This window comes from Rana temporaria, chromosome 12 (genome assembly GCF_905171775.1).
Source record: "Rana temporaria chromosome 12, aRanTem1.1, whole genome shotgun sequence".
Taxonomy (NCBI): Eukaryota; Metazoa; Chordata; class Amphibia; order Anura; family Ranidae; genus Rana; species Rana temporaria.
In genome coordinates, this window is record NC_053500.1 from 135,422,763 (window position 1) to 135,438,003 (window position 15,241).

Genomic DNA, 15,241 nt, shown 5'->3' on the forward strand with positions numbered 1-15,241 from the left:
AGTTACATTTGCTAACCCTGTACTGTTGGAATTAGGGTCAACTCTCACCCGTTACTAGTCACATGCCCTAAAAAATGTCAATTATAATACCAGTTCCTGGAGGACTAATGCATGTTCCCTGGCAGTCCTGTGTGGGAAACGCAATGCATGTGTTCTGGCAGTCCAATTTGGGAACAGTACATTCCCTCCCTGGCAGTGAAGTGTGGGAAGAGTACATACAATAGCAGCTTAGTCGCTGTGGCTCATTGTGCTCTGAATGGTTGGTCATAGTGGTCCAGAATGAGAAAGATACTTAGTCAGTGTGCTACAAAGTGGGAATAGACATTTATTGATCCAGGCGGTAAACAAAAATGCAGATTCTGTGGTGGTCTAGGATAGCAATACAACTTACATTTTAATCTGTAAATATTCTTTATAACGGGAATAACGAGGCTGTAATGAGACACGGGATAGGTCATGGTAATCCTTGTGCCAGGCAAAACCAAAGTCAGAAGTCTCTCCTCCCATATGCTTCGTACAATAACTCGAGGAGCTTTTGTTTTTCGTCTTTTGGTAGGAAACAGGAACGAGCTGCATTTATATTCTGGGAGAAAACAAAATACAAATAATTACATTGTCTCATTCTACAACCGTCATCATTACACAGCAGCTCTGATGGACTGTGGACAGTGAGGATCTGTGAGCACAGCATACAGTGACAGGACACACGGACACTGGAGAGTGAGGATCTATGTGCACAGTATACAGTGACAGGACACTGGAGAGTGAGGATCTATGTGCACAGTATACAGTGACAGGACACTGGAGAGTGAGAATCTGACTCATCAGGAATTATGGGGCCCCTTACACAGCTTCAGGCATGGGCCCCCTGGAGAGAGAACCTGGGGGGGTGGGGGTGCTGCCGCCTGAAATTGAGAAGCGGGGGTAGCCATCCGGGGCCCTGGGGACCAGCGGCTCTGATAGGCTTTCCGAGTACAGCCCTCGTCTCCCGGATGTCTTATGCTTGGGACATACAGGGGGGGCGTTCTTTGGATAAGACTGACGGCCGTCTCAGCCAATCAGGTTCGCCGATTCTGGTTATCGGTAACCTGATTGGCTGAAGCGTCACCAAGGCGGGAGAAGACATCGAGGGACGTGGAAGGATTAAGGTAAGTGCATTTTACAGGGCACAGCGGCGACAATGGGCACAGAGGCGACAAAGGGCACAGTGGCATCAATGGGCACAGTGGCGACAAAGGGCACAGTGGTGACAATGGGCACAGTGGCAACAATTAAAGGGGACAGTGACATGCACAGTGGCAACAATGGGCACAGTGGTGACAATTGGCACAGTGGCGACAATTGAGGGGCACAGTGGCTGCGTTTGATGGCATGGCACAGTGGTGACAATTGATGGCACAGTGACTGAGTTTGATGGCATGGCACAGTGACTGCGTTTGATGGCACGGCACAGCGACTGCGTTTTATGGCATGGCACAGCGACTGCGTTTGATGGCATGGCACAGTGACTGCGTTTGATGGCATGGCACAGTGACTGCGTTTGATGGCATGGCACAGCGGCTGCGTTTGATGGCATGGCACAGTGACTGCGTTTGATGGCATGGCACAGCGGCTGCTTTTAATGGCATGGCACAGTGACTGCATTTGATGGCATGGCACAGCGGCTGCTTTTAATGGCATGGCACAGTGGCTGCGTTTGATGGCATGGCACAGTGACTGCGTTTGATGGCATGGCACAGTGCTGCGAATTAATGGCATAGTGACTGCATTTGATGGCATGGCACAGTGGTGATAATTGATGGCACAGTGGCTGCGTTTGATGGCATGGCACAGCGACTGCATTTGATGGCATGGCACAGCGGCTGCGTTTTATGGCATGGCACAGCGACTGCGTTTGATGGCATGGCACAGTGACTGCGTTTGATGGCATGGCACAGTGACTGCGTTTGATGGCATGGCACAGCGGCTGCGTTTGATGGCATGGCACAGTGACTGCGTTTGATGGCATGGCACAGCGGCTGCTTTTAATGGCATGGCACAGTGACTGCGTTTGATGGCATGGCACAGCGGCTGCTTTTAATGGCATGGCACAGTGGCTGCGTTTGATGGCATGGCACAGTGACTGCGTTTGATGGCATGGCACAGTGCTGCGAATTAATGGCATAGTGACTGCATTTGATGGCATGGCACAGTGGTGATAATTGATGGCACAGTGGCTGCGTTTGATGGCATGGCACAGCGACTGCATTTGATGGCATGGCACAGCGGCTGCGTTTGATGGCATGACACAGTGACTGCGTTTGATGGCATGGCACAGCGACTGCGTTTGATGGCATGGCACAGTGACTGCGTTTGATGGCATGGCACAGCGGCTGCGTTTGATGGCATGGCACAGTGACTGCGTTTGATGGCATGGCACAGCGGCTGCTTTTAATGGCATGGCACAGTGACTGCGTTTGATGGCATGGCACAGTGCTGCGAATTAATGGCATAGTGACTGCATTTGATGGCATGGCACAGTGGTGATAATTGATGGCACAGTGGCTGCGTTTGATGGCATGGCACAGTGACTGCATTTGATGGCATGGCACAGTGGTGACAATTGATGGCACAGTGGCTGCATTTGATGGGCACAGTGAGGCTGCAATTTTAAAAATTTTTTACGTTTGCGCCCCCCCCAAAAATTTTGAGCACCAGCCCCCACTGATACAGTGACAGGACACATGGACACTTTAGAGTGAGGATCCAATCTGTGAGCACAGCATACAGTCACAGCACAAATGGAGGATCTGTAAGCATAGTATACAGTGACAGGACACATGGACACAGGAGTGTGGATCTTTGTGAACAATATATAGTGATAGGACACTGGAGAGATCGGTGTACTGTGAATGTATTATTCATGTGAAAACGTATCCTCACCGCACGCATGAAATCCTCTTCACTGAATCCCATTTGAGATTTCGCCACTTTATAATCCATATCCAGCGCCACGCCGCCCATGGGGAGGGAGCCATCGTTACTTATGGAATAATTGGCTCCGTCATTCTTCAGCCTGGTGATAATGGGACAAGAATCGGAATGTGAAACACTTGGACTGTAGAAGGGAAACAAGACAGACATAACTACACCTGATTCCCCTTCTAGCACAAATCCTTCTCCCTCCAATCCCCTTTCCTAGCAAAAGTCCTACCCCCTTCAACCATCCCTCCCCCTTCTAGCACAAATCCTCCTCCCCCTGATCCCCTCTCCTAGCAAAAGTCCTACCCCCTTCAACCATCCCTCCCCCTTCTAGCACAAATCCTCCTCCCTCCGATCCCCTCTCCTAGCAAAAGTCCTACCCCCTTCAACCACCCCTCCCCCTTCTAGCACAAATCCTTCTCCCCCTGATCCCCTCTCCTAGCAAAAGTCCTACCCCCTTCAACCATCCCTCCCCCTTCTAGCACAAATCCTCCTCCCTCTGATCCCCTCTCCTAGCAAAAGTCCTACCCCCTTCAACCATCCCTCCCCCTTCTAGCACAAATCCTCCTCCCTCTGATCCCCTCTCCTAGCAAAAGTCCTACCCCATTCACCCATTCCTCCCCCTTATAGCACAAATCCTTCTCCCCTGATCCCCTCTCCTAGCAAAAGTCCTACCCCCTTCAACCACCCCTCCCCCTTCTAGCACAAATCCTCCTCCCTCCGATCCCCTCTCCTAGCAAAAGTCCTACCCCCTTCAACCATCCCTCCCCCTTCTAGCACAAATCCTCCTCCCTCCGATCCCCTCTCCTAGCAAAAGTCCTACCCCCTTCAACCATCCCTCCCCCTTCTAGCACAAATCCTTCTCTCCCTGATCCCCTCTCCTAGCAAAAGTCCAACCACCTTCAACCATCCCTCCCCCTTCTAGCACAAATCCTCCTCCCTCCGATCCCCTCTCCTAGCAAAAGTCCTACCCCCTTCAACCATCCCTCCCCCTTCTAGCACAAATCCTCCTCCCTCTGATCCCCTCTCCTAGCAAAAGTCCTACCCCATTCACCCATTCCTCCCCCTTATAGCACAAATCCTTCTCCCCTGATCCCCTCTCCTAGCAAAAGTCCTACCCCCTTCAACCATCCCTCCCCCTTCTAGAACAAATCCTTCTCCCCTGATCCCCTCTCCTAGCAAAAGTCCGACCCCCTTCAACCATCCCTCCCCCTTCTAGCACAAATCCTCCTCCCTCCAATCCCCTTTCCTAGCAAAAGTCCTACCCCCTTCAACCATTCCTCCCCCTTCTAGCACAAATCCTCCTCCCTCCGATCCCCTCTCCTAGCAAAAGTCCTACCCCCTTCAACCACCCCTCCCCCTTCTAGCACAAATCCTCCTCCCTCCGATCCCCTCTCCTAGCAAAAGTCCTACCCCCTTCAACCATCCCTCCCCCTTCTAGCACAAATCCTCCTCCCTCCGATCCCCTCTCCTAGCAAAAGTCCTACCCCCTTCAACCATCCCTCCCCCTTCTAGCACAAATCCTTCTCTCCCTGATCCCCTCTCCTAGCAAAAGTCCAACCACCTTCAACCATCCCTCCCCCTTCTAGCACAAATCCTCCTCCCTCCGATCCCCTCTCCTAGCAAAAGTCCTACCCCCTTCAACCATCCCTCCCCCTTCTAGCACAAATCCTTCTCCCCCTGATCCCCTCTCCTAGCAAAAGTCCTACCCCCTTCAACCATCCCTCCCCCTTCTAGCACAAATCCTCCTCCCTCTGATCCCCTCTCCTAGCAAAAGTCCTACCCCATTCACCCATTCCTCCCCCTTATAGCACAAATCCTTCTCCCCTGATCCCCTCTCCTAGCAAAAGTCCTACCCCCTTCAACCATCCCTCCCCCTTCTAGAACAAATCCTTCTCCCCTGATCCCCTCTCCTAGCAAAAGTCCGACCCCCTTCAACCATCCCTCCCCCTTCTAGCACAAATCCTCCTCCCTCCAATCCCCTCTCCTAGCAAAAGTCCTACCCCCTTCAACCATCCCTCCCCCTTCTAGCACAAATCCTCCTCCCTCCAATCCCCTCTCCTAGCAAAAGTCCTACCCCCTTCAACCATCCCTCCCCCTTCTAGCACAAATCCTCCTCCCTCCGATCCCCTCTCCTAGCAAAAGTCCTACCCCCTTCAACCATCCCTCCCCCTTCTAGCACAAATCCTTCTCTCCCTGATCCCCTCTCCTAGCAAAAGTCCAACCACCTTCAACCATCCCTCCCCCTTCTAGCACAAATCCTCCTCCCTCCGATCCCCTCTCCTAGCAAAAGTCCTACCCCCTTCAACCATCCCTCCCCCTTCTAGCACAAATCCTTCTCCCCCTGATCCCCTCTCCTAGCAAAAGTCCTACCCCCTTCAACCATCCCTCCCCCTTCTAGCACAAATCCTCCTCCCTCTGATCCCCTCTCCTAGCAAAAGTCCTACCCCATTCACCCATTCCTCCCCCTTATAGCACAAATCCTTCTCCCCTGATCCCCTCTCCTAGCAAAAGTCCTACCCCCTTCAACCATCCCTCCCCCTTCTAGAACAAATCCTTCTCCCCTGATCCCCTCTCCTAGCAAAAGTCCGACCCCCTTCAACCATCCCTCCCCCTTCTAGCACAAATCCTCCTCCCTCCAATCCCCTCTCCTAGCAAAAGTCCTACCCCCTTCAACCATCCCTCCCCCTTCTAGCACAAATCCTCCTCCCTCCAATCCCCTCTCCTAGCAAAAGTCCTACCCCCTTCAACCATCCCTCCCCCTTCTAGCACAAATCCTCCTCCCTCCGATCCCCTCTCCTAGCAAAAGTCCTACCCCCTTCAACCATCCCTCCCCCTTCTAGCACAAATCCTTCTCTCCCTGATCCCCTCTCCTAGCAAAAGTCCAACCACCTTCAACCATCCCTCCCCCTTCTAGCACAAATCCTCCTCCCTCCGATCCCCTCTCCTAGCAAAAGTCCTACCCCCTTCAACCATCCCTCCCCCTTCTAGCACAAATCCTTCTCCCCCTGATCCCCTCTCCTAGCAAAAGTCCTACCCCCTTCAACCATCCCTCCCCCTTCTAGCACAAATCCTCCTCCCTCTGATCCCCTCTCCTAGCAAAAGTCCTACCCCATTCACCCATTCCTCCCCCTTATAGCACAAATCCTTCTCCCCTGATCCCCTCTCCTAGCAAAAGTCCTACCCCCTTCAACCATCCCTCCCCCTTCTAGAACAAATCCTTCTCCCCTGATCCCCTCTCCTAGCAAAAGTCCGACCCCCTTCAACCATCCCTCCCCCTTCTAGCACAAATCCTCCTCCCTCCGATCCCCTCTCCTAGCAAAAGTCCTACCCCCTTCAACCATCCCTCCCCCTTCTAGCACAAATCCTTCTCCCTCCGATCCCCTCTCCTAGCAAAAGTCCTACCCCCTTCAACCACCCCTCCCCCTTCTAGAACAAATCCTCCTCCCTCCGATCCCCTCTCCTAGCAAAAGTCCTACCCCCTTCAACCATCCCTTCCCCTTCTAGCACAAATCCTCCTCCCCCTGATCCCCTCTCCTAGCAAAAGTCCTACCCCCTTCAACCATCCCTTCCCCTTCTAGCACAAATCCTCCTCCCCCTGATCCCCTCTCCTAGCAAAAGTCCTACCCCCTTCAACCACCCCTCCCCCTTCTAGCAGAAATCCTCTCCCATTTCAAACTGACCTCAGCACCTTTTACAAACCTACTCCTCCTAGCATAAATCTTTGTTTATTGCCCCCATCCATTCAAGTCATATGCCCCCCCCTCCCCCCGCAGATCTTCTCTCCCTAAAACCTTGAAACAGACGTCAGAACAGCGCGGCTCAATAAAGGGGGACATCCTGGCTCCTCCTCTTCCTCTTGTACATGATACACATCAGCCGAGCTTCCCTCCCTATGATGTGTATCTTTGTTACAGGCGGGGAGAAATGCCTGGGGTTAGCATCGCTAGGGACCCAGGGCACCCGACAGGAGATGCGGGCAGGTGCACTGGGTACAGGTGTGCCCCTGCCAGGTGAATTTGTGGGGCCAAGTGACAGGACTTCCTCCAGCACTGGGCTCCGGAATTCAGTCCAGATCTACGAGACACCAGGGGCCGGATTCAGATACCTGAGCGTATCTATCCGGCCGGCGTAACGTATCTCCGATACGTTACACCGCTGTAACTTTGGGCGCAAGTTCCTTATTCAGAAAGAACTTGCGCCCTAAGTTACGGCGGCGTAACGTATGTGGGCCGGCGTAAGCCCGCCTAATTCAAATGGGGATGTTGGGGGCGTGTTTTATTAAAATTTGCTTTGACCCCGCGTATTTTACGTTTTTTTTTTTAACGGCGCATGCGCCGTTCGTGAAAAAATTCCCAGTGCGCATGCTCGAAAATCCGCCGCAAAACGTCATTGCTTTCGACGTGAACGTAAATTACGTCCAGCCCTATTCGCGAACGACTTACGCAAACAACGTAAAATTTCAAAACTCGGCGCGGGAACGACGGCCATACTTAACATTGGCTACGCCTCATATAGCAGGGGTAACTATACGCCGAAAAAAGCCTAACGTAAACGACGTAAAAAATTGCGCCGGCCGAACGCACGTTTCTGAATCGCCGTATCAACCTAATTAGCATATTCCTTGCATAAACATACGGAAGCGCCACCTAGCGGCCAGCCTGGAATTGCAGCCTAAGATACGACGGTGTAAGACACTTACACCAGTCGGATCTTAGGGATATCTATGCGTAACTGATTCTATGAATCAGGCGCATAGATACGACCGACCGCACTCAGAGATACGACGTCGTATCTCGTCTCTGAATCCGGCCCCAGGATTTTTGCTCTGCTTTGTGCCATTACATTATCCTGACATTATAATTGAAACTTACTGAATGAGCGGGTGCTTTGTGAGGTCCGGGTCACAAGCGCCAGTGATATAACTTGACCAAGGGCACATCTGCAATTAGAGACAAATTTTTTTTTTTTTTGACATAGCATAATTACCACATGGTGGGATCCTCCATCAGATGCAGATATTATTAGGACAATATCGCATTATGGCCTCTAGGTGGAGCTGATGAACCATAATACCTATTTACTATTATTGTCAGCGCCATCTAGTGGCCATAATGTGGTATTTCATGATTTGCCCTTATAACAAACATTCCACCCATAGAGAAAATGACTGAATAACATTGGCCCGGATTCAAATATAATTGCGTATCTATCGGCATTTACTGTTATACTATATCCACTGTATTTGATATTGTTTTTAACCAGTCGGTCTGAAACCCGGACGCATGATTCCAAACCCGAACTGTCCGGGTGAATCCCGGGCAGGTGGCAACCCTACCCAGAACACAGACCGCTGTCCTGTGTACTTCTCAGCTCACAGAAGTCAATAAAGCAAGTGAGTCTAAGGCTTATACTGCCATGGAAGATTCTCTGCCTCCTGGGAATTAATCAGTGGAAGGTTTTTGTAATACAGTGACTGATTGCCAGCATCCTGGAAAATACTTACTGGCCCCCTTAGTTTCCCGGCGTGTGTTCATCTAGTGCAATTTACACCAAACCCCCTTGGAATTCAGGAACTGTACCTCAAAATGCATATCCATTTTCAGCAAGCGGTCATACAGCGCTGGGTCCTGCAGGGTGTGATAGCCGTGTCCGATTCTTTCTGCCTTCAGCATGTCAACTGCCTGACAGCAACACAAACACAAAAGTCATAATAATAAATCTCAGCAGCCTTGTCACCCCGCTGCCTGCTGCAAATTCTACCCCACTCATAGATAGCACTGCCATATGCTGCACAAACAGAGGCGGCTCTGTAATTAGGCAACTTAGGCCTCGCACTCACAGGGGCCTCACAGCCGCCTAACTTACCCAATGCATTACCCCAGGTTTGAGGGACAGGGGACCTTAACGCAGCTTTAAGAGCCCTGACTCAGGAGCGGGGCCGCCAGCATCCCTAACAACCAGTGAATATCGCTGACACCACCCCTTGTGACGTCAATGACCCAGCATGCCCTCGGTCGATGATGTCACAAGGGGGCGGGTTCACCAGATGACATCACCGGGTGGACCCCTCCCCTAGGTTATTAAACAGCAGGATCTGGGGGGCTTCCAGATTCCGATAAGCCCCCTGCCCGCAGACCCCCACAAAAAAACGGCCAGGGTTGCGGGGAAGAGGCTCTTGTCCTTGAATTATGTTTCCCTTCATGGGTGTGAGTGGGGCCCCATGTCAAGTTTTGCCTAAGGCCTCACAAAGCCAAGAGCCGCCTCTGTGCACAAAGAACATTCACACCCGTCCATGTGCATACCTCTCAACTTTCTTAGATGGGAATGAGAGACACCTATCAGGAAAAGTATGCAGGCATAGGACACACCAATTGCCACACCCCCTGAAAGGAGAATTGTACCAAAAAACAAGATTGGTTAAACTAGGGTTGTCCCGATACCAGTATCGGGACCGATACCGAGTATTTGCGTGAGTACTTGTACTTCCGCAAATGCCCCCGATGCCTCATCCGATACTCGCCCCCCCCCCCCCCCGCCGCTGCCGCCGCAACGAATGCCGCCGCCGTCGCATACCGCAACAACGCCACCGCCTCCGCATGGTTAAACAGCGTGCGGGGAATATCACAGCTTTCATTTGAATAGCTGTAGTGTTTCCCGCCGCGCCTAGACACTCCCCCTTGCTCGGGATTGGACGGATCTGTCCAATTACGAGCAAGGGGGAGTGTCTATACGCGGCGCAGCAGGGAACACTACAGCTATTCAAATGAAAGCTGCGATGTTCCCTGCACGCTGATTAACCATGCGGCGACATCTAGGTATGGGGGGACATGGCTGGATATATGGGGGACATGGCTGCATATGTGGGGGGACATGGCTGGATATACGGGGGACATGGCTGCATATGTGGGGGGACATGGCTGGATATATGGGGGACATTGCTGCATATGTGGGGGGACATGGCTGCATATATGGGGGGACACGGCTGCAAATATGGGGGACATGGCTGCATATGTGGGGGGACATGGCTGCATATGTGGGGGACATGGCTGCATATGTGGAGGACATGGCTGGAATATGTGGGGGACATGGCTGCATATGTGGGGGGACATGGCTGCATATGTGGGGGACATGGCTGCATATGTGGGGGTATCGGGACAACCCTAGGTTAAACCCACAAGTGCTTTATTTTTACCACTACTATTCCTTTATATTGGCTTTTGAAGTTTACAAATACAGCAATTTAGTAATTGTATGAAAGGTTTAGCACCGGGAAACACTTTTTGATAGATAAATAGTGCATTTTATATACAATTATATAGATCAGACCAACATGAGGGACACATGAGGAGGAAGGAGGGACTTTGTTCCAAATCAGGGACAGTCTCTCGAAATCAGGGGGTTTTACCTCCCGAACGACGGATGGCGGTCCAGCCTCTCCAGCGTGTACTGTCCTATGGATCCCACACCTTACCGCCTCCTGAAAGATGTAAATCAAGACAAATATGTCAGCACACAATCAGAATGTATGAGAGGCAGGGGTGCTGCCAATCAAATTGTATGATAGATAGCAGAATGTTGGGTCCAGAGACAACCTTTAACACTTTTTAAAAGATAAAAAGGGATCATGTTGGGGGTTATGGAACATTTGGGGATTTTGAAAGCTGAATGCTCCCATCATACATACCTCATAAGCTTTCAGATGTCCAGGAAAAGTTTCACTCTTCAAACCTTCATCTCCTGCCAGGTCAATGGCCACCACGGTGTCATTGTGGTATTTCTTACAAAGCTCAACAACCTCAGGTGACCATTCTGTTAAAAAACACAAATAGAACATTTCAGTGGATGATCTCTCGATCAGTGGTAACCCACTATTGGGTGAGGTCAGGTCTCAGTCCTGCTCAGTGGTGACCCACTACTGGGTGAGGTCAGGTCTCAGTCCTGGTCAGTGGTGACCCACTACTGGGTGAGGTCAGGTCTCGGTCCTGGTCAGTGGTGACCCACTACTGGGTGAGGTCAGGTCTCGGTCCTGGTCAGTGGTGACCCACTACTGAGTGAGGTCAGGTCTCGGTCCTGGTCAGTGGTGACCCACTACTGGGTGAGGTCAGGTCTCGGTCCTGGTCAGTGGTGACCCACTACTGGGTGAGGTCAGGTCTCGGTCCTGGTCAGTGGTGACCCACTACTGAGTGAGGTCAGGTCTCGGTCCTGGTCAGTGGTGACCCACTACTGGGTGAGGTCAGGTCTCGGTCCTGGTCAGCGGTGACCCACTACTGGGTGAGGTCAGGTCTCGGTCCTGGTCAGCGGTGACACACTACTGGGTGAGGTCAGGTCTCGGTCCTGGTCAGTGGTGACCCACTATTGGGTGAGCTCAGGTCTCAGTCCTCGTCAGTAGTGACCCACTACTGGGTGAGGTCAGGTCTCAGTCCTGGTCAGTGGTGACCCACTACTGGGTGAGGTCAGGTCTCAGTCCTGGTCAGTGGTGACCCACTACTGAGTGAGGTCAGGTCTCGGTCCTGGTCAGTGGTGACCCACTACTGAGTGAGGTCAGGTCTCAGTCCTGGTCAGTGGTGACCCACTACTGAGTGAGGTCAGGTCCCTGCCCTGGTCAGTGGTGACCCACTACTAGGTGAGGTCAGGTCTCGGTCCTGTTCAGTGGTGACCCACTACTGGGTGAGGTCAGGTCTCGGTCCTGGTCAGTGGTGACCCATGTATGTTCATGTCCTGATTATCTCTAGTTCCTGGGTCGGTGGTGACCTGCTATGGAGTGGAGTCAGGTTCCAGTCAGTGGTGACCCACTCTGGTGTTGGGTGGGGTCAAGTCTCACCCATGCAAAAAACACAAATAGAACATTTCAGTGGATGATCTCTTGGTCAGTGGTAACCCACTGCTGGGTGAGGTCAGGTCTTGGTCCTGGTCAGTGGTGACCCACTATTGGGTGAGGTCAGGTCTCAGTCCTGGTCAGTGGTGACCCACTACTGAGTGAGGTCAGGTGGATGATCTCCTCGGTCAGTGGTAACCCACTACTGGGTGAGGTCAAGTCTCAGTCCTGGTCAGTGGTGACCCACCCATGAATGTTCATGTCCTGATTATCTCTAGTTCCCGGGTCCGTGGTGACATGCTATGGAGTGGAGTCAGGTCCCTGTCAGTGTTGACCCACTCTGGGGTTGGGTGGGGTCAAGTCTCACCCATGCAAAAAACACAAATAGAACATTTCAGTGGATGATCTCTCGGTCAGTGGTAACCCACTACTGGGTGAGGTCAGGTCTCGGTCCTGGTCAGTGGTGACCCACTACTGGGTGAGGTCAGGTCTGGGTCCTGGTCAGTGGTGACCCACCCATGAATGTTCATGTCCTGATTATCTCTAGTTCCCACTCCGTGGTGACATGCTATGGGGTGGAGTCAGGTCCCTGTCAGTGGTGACCCACTCTGGTGTTGGGTGGGGTCAAGTCTCACCCATGCAAAAAACACAAATAGAACATTTCAGTGGATGATCTCTTGGTCAGTGGTAACCCACTGCTGGGTGAGGTCAGGTCTTGGTCCTGGTCAGTGGTGACCCACTATTGGGTGAGGTCAGGTCTCAGTCCTGGTCAGTGGTGACCCACTACTGAGTGAGGTCAGGTGGATGATCTCCTCGGTCAGTGGTAACCCACTACTGGGTGAGGTCAAGTCTCAGTCCTGGTCAGTGGTGACCCACCCATGAATGTTCATGTCCTGATTATCTCTAGTTCCCGGGTCCGTGGTGACATGCTATGGAGTGGAGTCAGGTCCCTGTCAGTGTTGACCCACTCTGGGGTTGGGTGGGGTCAAGTCTCACCCATGCAAAAAACACAAATAGAACATTTCAGTGGATGATCTCTCGGTCAGTGGTAACCCACTACTGGGTGAGGTCAGGTCTCGGTCCTGGTCAGTGGTGACCCACTACTGGGTGAGGTCAGGTCTGGGTCCTGGTCAGTGGTGACCCACCCATGAATGTTCATGTCCTGATTATCTCTAGTTCCCACTCCGTGGTGACATGCTATGGGGTGGAGTCAGGTCCCTGTCAGTGGTGACCCACTCTGGTGTTGGGTGGGGTCAAGTCTCACCCATGCAAAAAACACAAATAGAACATTTCAGTGGATGATCTCTTGGTCAGTGGTAACCCACTGCTGGGTGAGGTCAGGTCTTGGTCCTGGTCAGTGGTGACCCACTATTGGGTGAGGTCAGGTCTCAGTCCTGGTCAGTGGTGACCCACTACTGAGTGAGGTCAGGTGGATGATCTCCTCGGTCAGTGGTAACCCACTACTGGGTGAGGTCAAGTCTCAGTCCTGGTCAGTGGTGACCCACCCATGAATGTTCATGTCCTGATTATCTCTAGTTCCCGGGTCCGTGGTGACATGCTATGGAGTGGAGTCAGGTCCCTGTCAGTGTTGACCCACTCTGGGGTTGGGTGGGGTCAAGTCTCACCCATGCAAAAAACACAAATAGAACATTTCAGTGGATGATCTCTCGGTCAGTGGTAACCCACTACTGGGTGAGGTCAGGTCTCGGTCCTGGTCAGTGGTGACCCACTACTGGGTGAGGTCAGGTCTGGGTCCTGGTCAGTGGTGACCCACCCATGAATGTTCATGTCCTGATTATCTCTAGTTCCCACTCCGTGGTGACATGCTATGGGGTGGAGTCAGGTCCCTGTCAGTGGTGACCCACTCTGGGGTTGGGTGGGGTCAGGTCTCAGTGCAGAAAACACAAATAGTACATTTCTGCTGAAGATCTTATGGTCCCGGTCAGTGGTGACCAACCTCTGGTGGGGGTCGGGCTTCACCCATGTACAGGTTCAGGGCTGGACTGAGACCAAAATTTGGCCCTGGACTTCATCCAGACCGGCCCACTTTAAGTTTGCAAACAAGCACAAAAACAGTATATAAACTATGCGCAATTGTGCAAAAAAACATAAGTAGCATAACATAAGGAGTCCTCACTCACCTCTTTTATTATTTCACTTATTCTCCTTTGGATTTTTCTCGTCCTTCTCACATTACTGCATGAAGTGGAGGGCGAGCTGCGCAGCCATTACTTTGACAGTCACTGAAACCGGCCCACTGAGCCATCGGCCCACCGGGAAACTCCCCGTAGTCCCTATGGCCAGTACATGCCTGTACAGGTTGATGTCCTGAGCTGACTTACCCGGTATATGTCTCAGGCAGCACAAAATTGATTTTGCCTTGATGTTGAAATCCCTTTCACCTTCCTTCAGCCCCTCGTTTACGAGTTCCACAACTTCCTCTGGCGTGAGGTCACCTCTGTCGAAATATTACAACATCCAGAGTTCTTTCCATACAATGATAAGTTCTGCAATTATATTATGCTGTGGCTACTTTTCTCTTCATTATGACACATCTGAAGAGGAACTCTGGGCAACATTTAAAATGTCACGGCTATCCAGCACAAGTAGTATTTATTGGCAGCCCCACTCTCATCTTCTAATGGTCAAAGCAGCTGTCAATCAATCAGCAAGGGGGCACTGGCGGTGGCAGATTTGATGAAAGCACAACTACCTGTTCACACAAGAGAGTGACCACCATTGTGCAGAATTGGGAGCTTTTATTAACCACTTCCCTACCGCCTCATTGTGAAATGACGGCGGCAGGGACCCCTTCTCGATCCGGGTGGACGTCATATGACGTCCTGCGTTCCCGGCGATCTAGGGCGCACGCGCGGCGACGCTCGTGACCCGGCGCGGGTGCCCGGCGGCCGCGATTGCCGCCGGGTGCCCGCGATTGTTGGTAATCATGGCAGGAGTGTGGATCTGTGTGTGTAAACACACAGATCCACCTCCTGTCAGCGGTGAGGAGACCAATGTGTGTTCCCAGTACAGAGGAACACACATCGGTCTCCTCCCCTTGAGAGTCCCCTCCCCCCTACAGTTATAACACATCTTAGGACACATATTAACCCCTTCCCTGCCAGTCACATTTACACAGTAATCAATGCATATTTATAGCACTAATCGCTGTATAAATGTGAATGGTCCCAAAAACGTGTCAAAAGTGTCCGATGTGTTCGCCGCAATGTCACGGTGACAGTAAAAAAAATCGCAAATCGCCGCCAATACTAGTAAAAAAATTAATAAAATAAAAATGCCATAAATCTATCACCTATTTTGTAGACGCTATAACTTTTGCGCAAACCAATCAATATATGATTATTGCGATTTTTTTTTTACCAAAAATATGTAGAAGAATACGTATCGGCCTAAACGGAGGGAAAAAAAAAGGTTTTCTTTTAAAAATGGTGATATTTATTA

At 51.6% G+C, this 15,241-nt stretch overlaps 1 protein-coding gene across 1 annotated transcript in view; it reads right to left on the reverse strand.

Moving 5' to 3' along the window:
* Positions 1-300: 300 nt before the first annotated feature.
* LOC120918941 (adenosine deaminase-like) overlaps positions 301-15,241 on the reverse strand; it is a 29,282-nt gene continuing 14,341 nt past the window's right edge. Inside the window, exons 6-12 of the mRNA XM_040330844.1 lie at positions 14,122-14,237; positions 10,649-10,773; positions 10,370-10,441; positions 8,544-8,645; positions 7,836-7,903; positions 2,923-3,055; positions 301-583 (exon numbers count right to left, since the gene is read on the reverse strand). Of these exons, the coding sequence (XP_040186778.1) occupies positions 488-583; positions 2,923-3,055; positions 7,836-7,903; positions 8,544-8,645; positions 10,370-10,441; positions 10,649-10,773; positions 14,122-14,237 (712 nt within the window). The 3' untranslated portion in view covers positions 301-487. The remainder of the gene's footprint in view (positions 584-2,922; positions 3,056-7,835; positions 7,904-8,543; positions 8,646-10,369; positions 10,442-10,648; positions 10,774-14,121; positions 14,238-15,241) is intronic.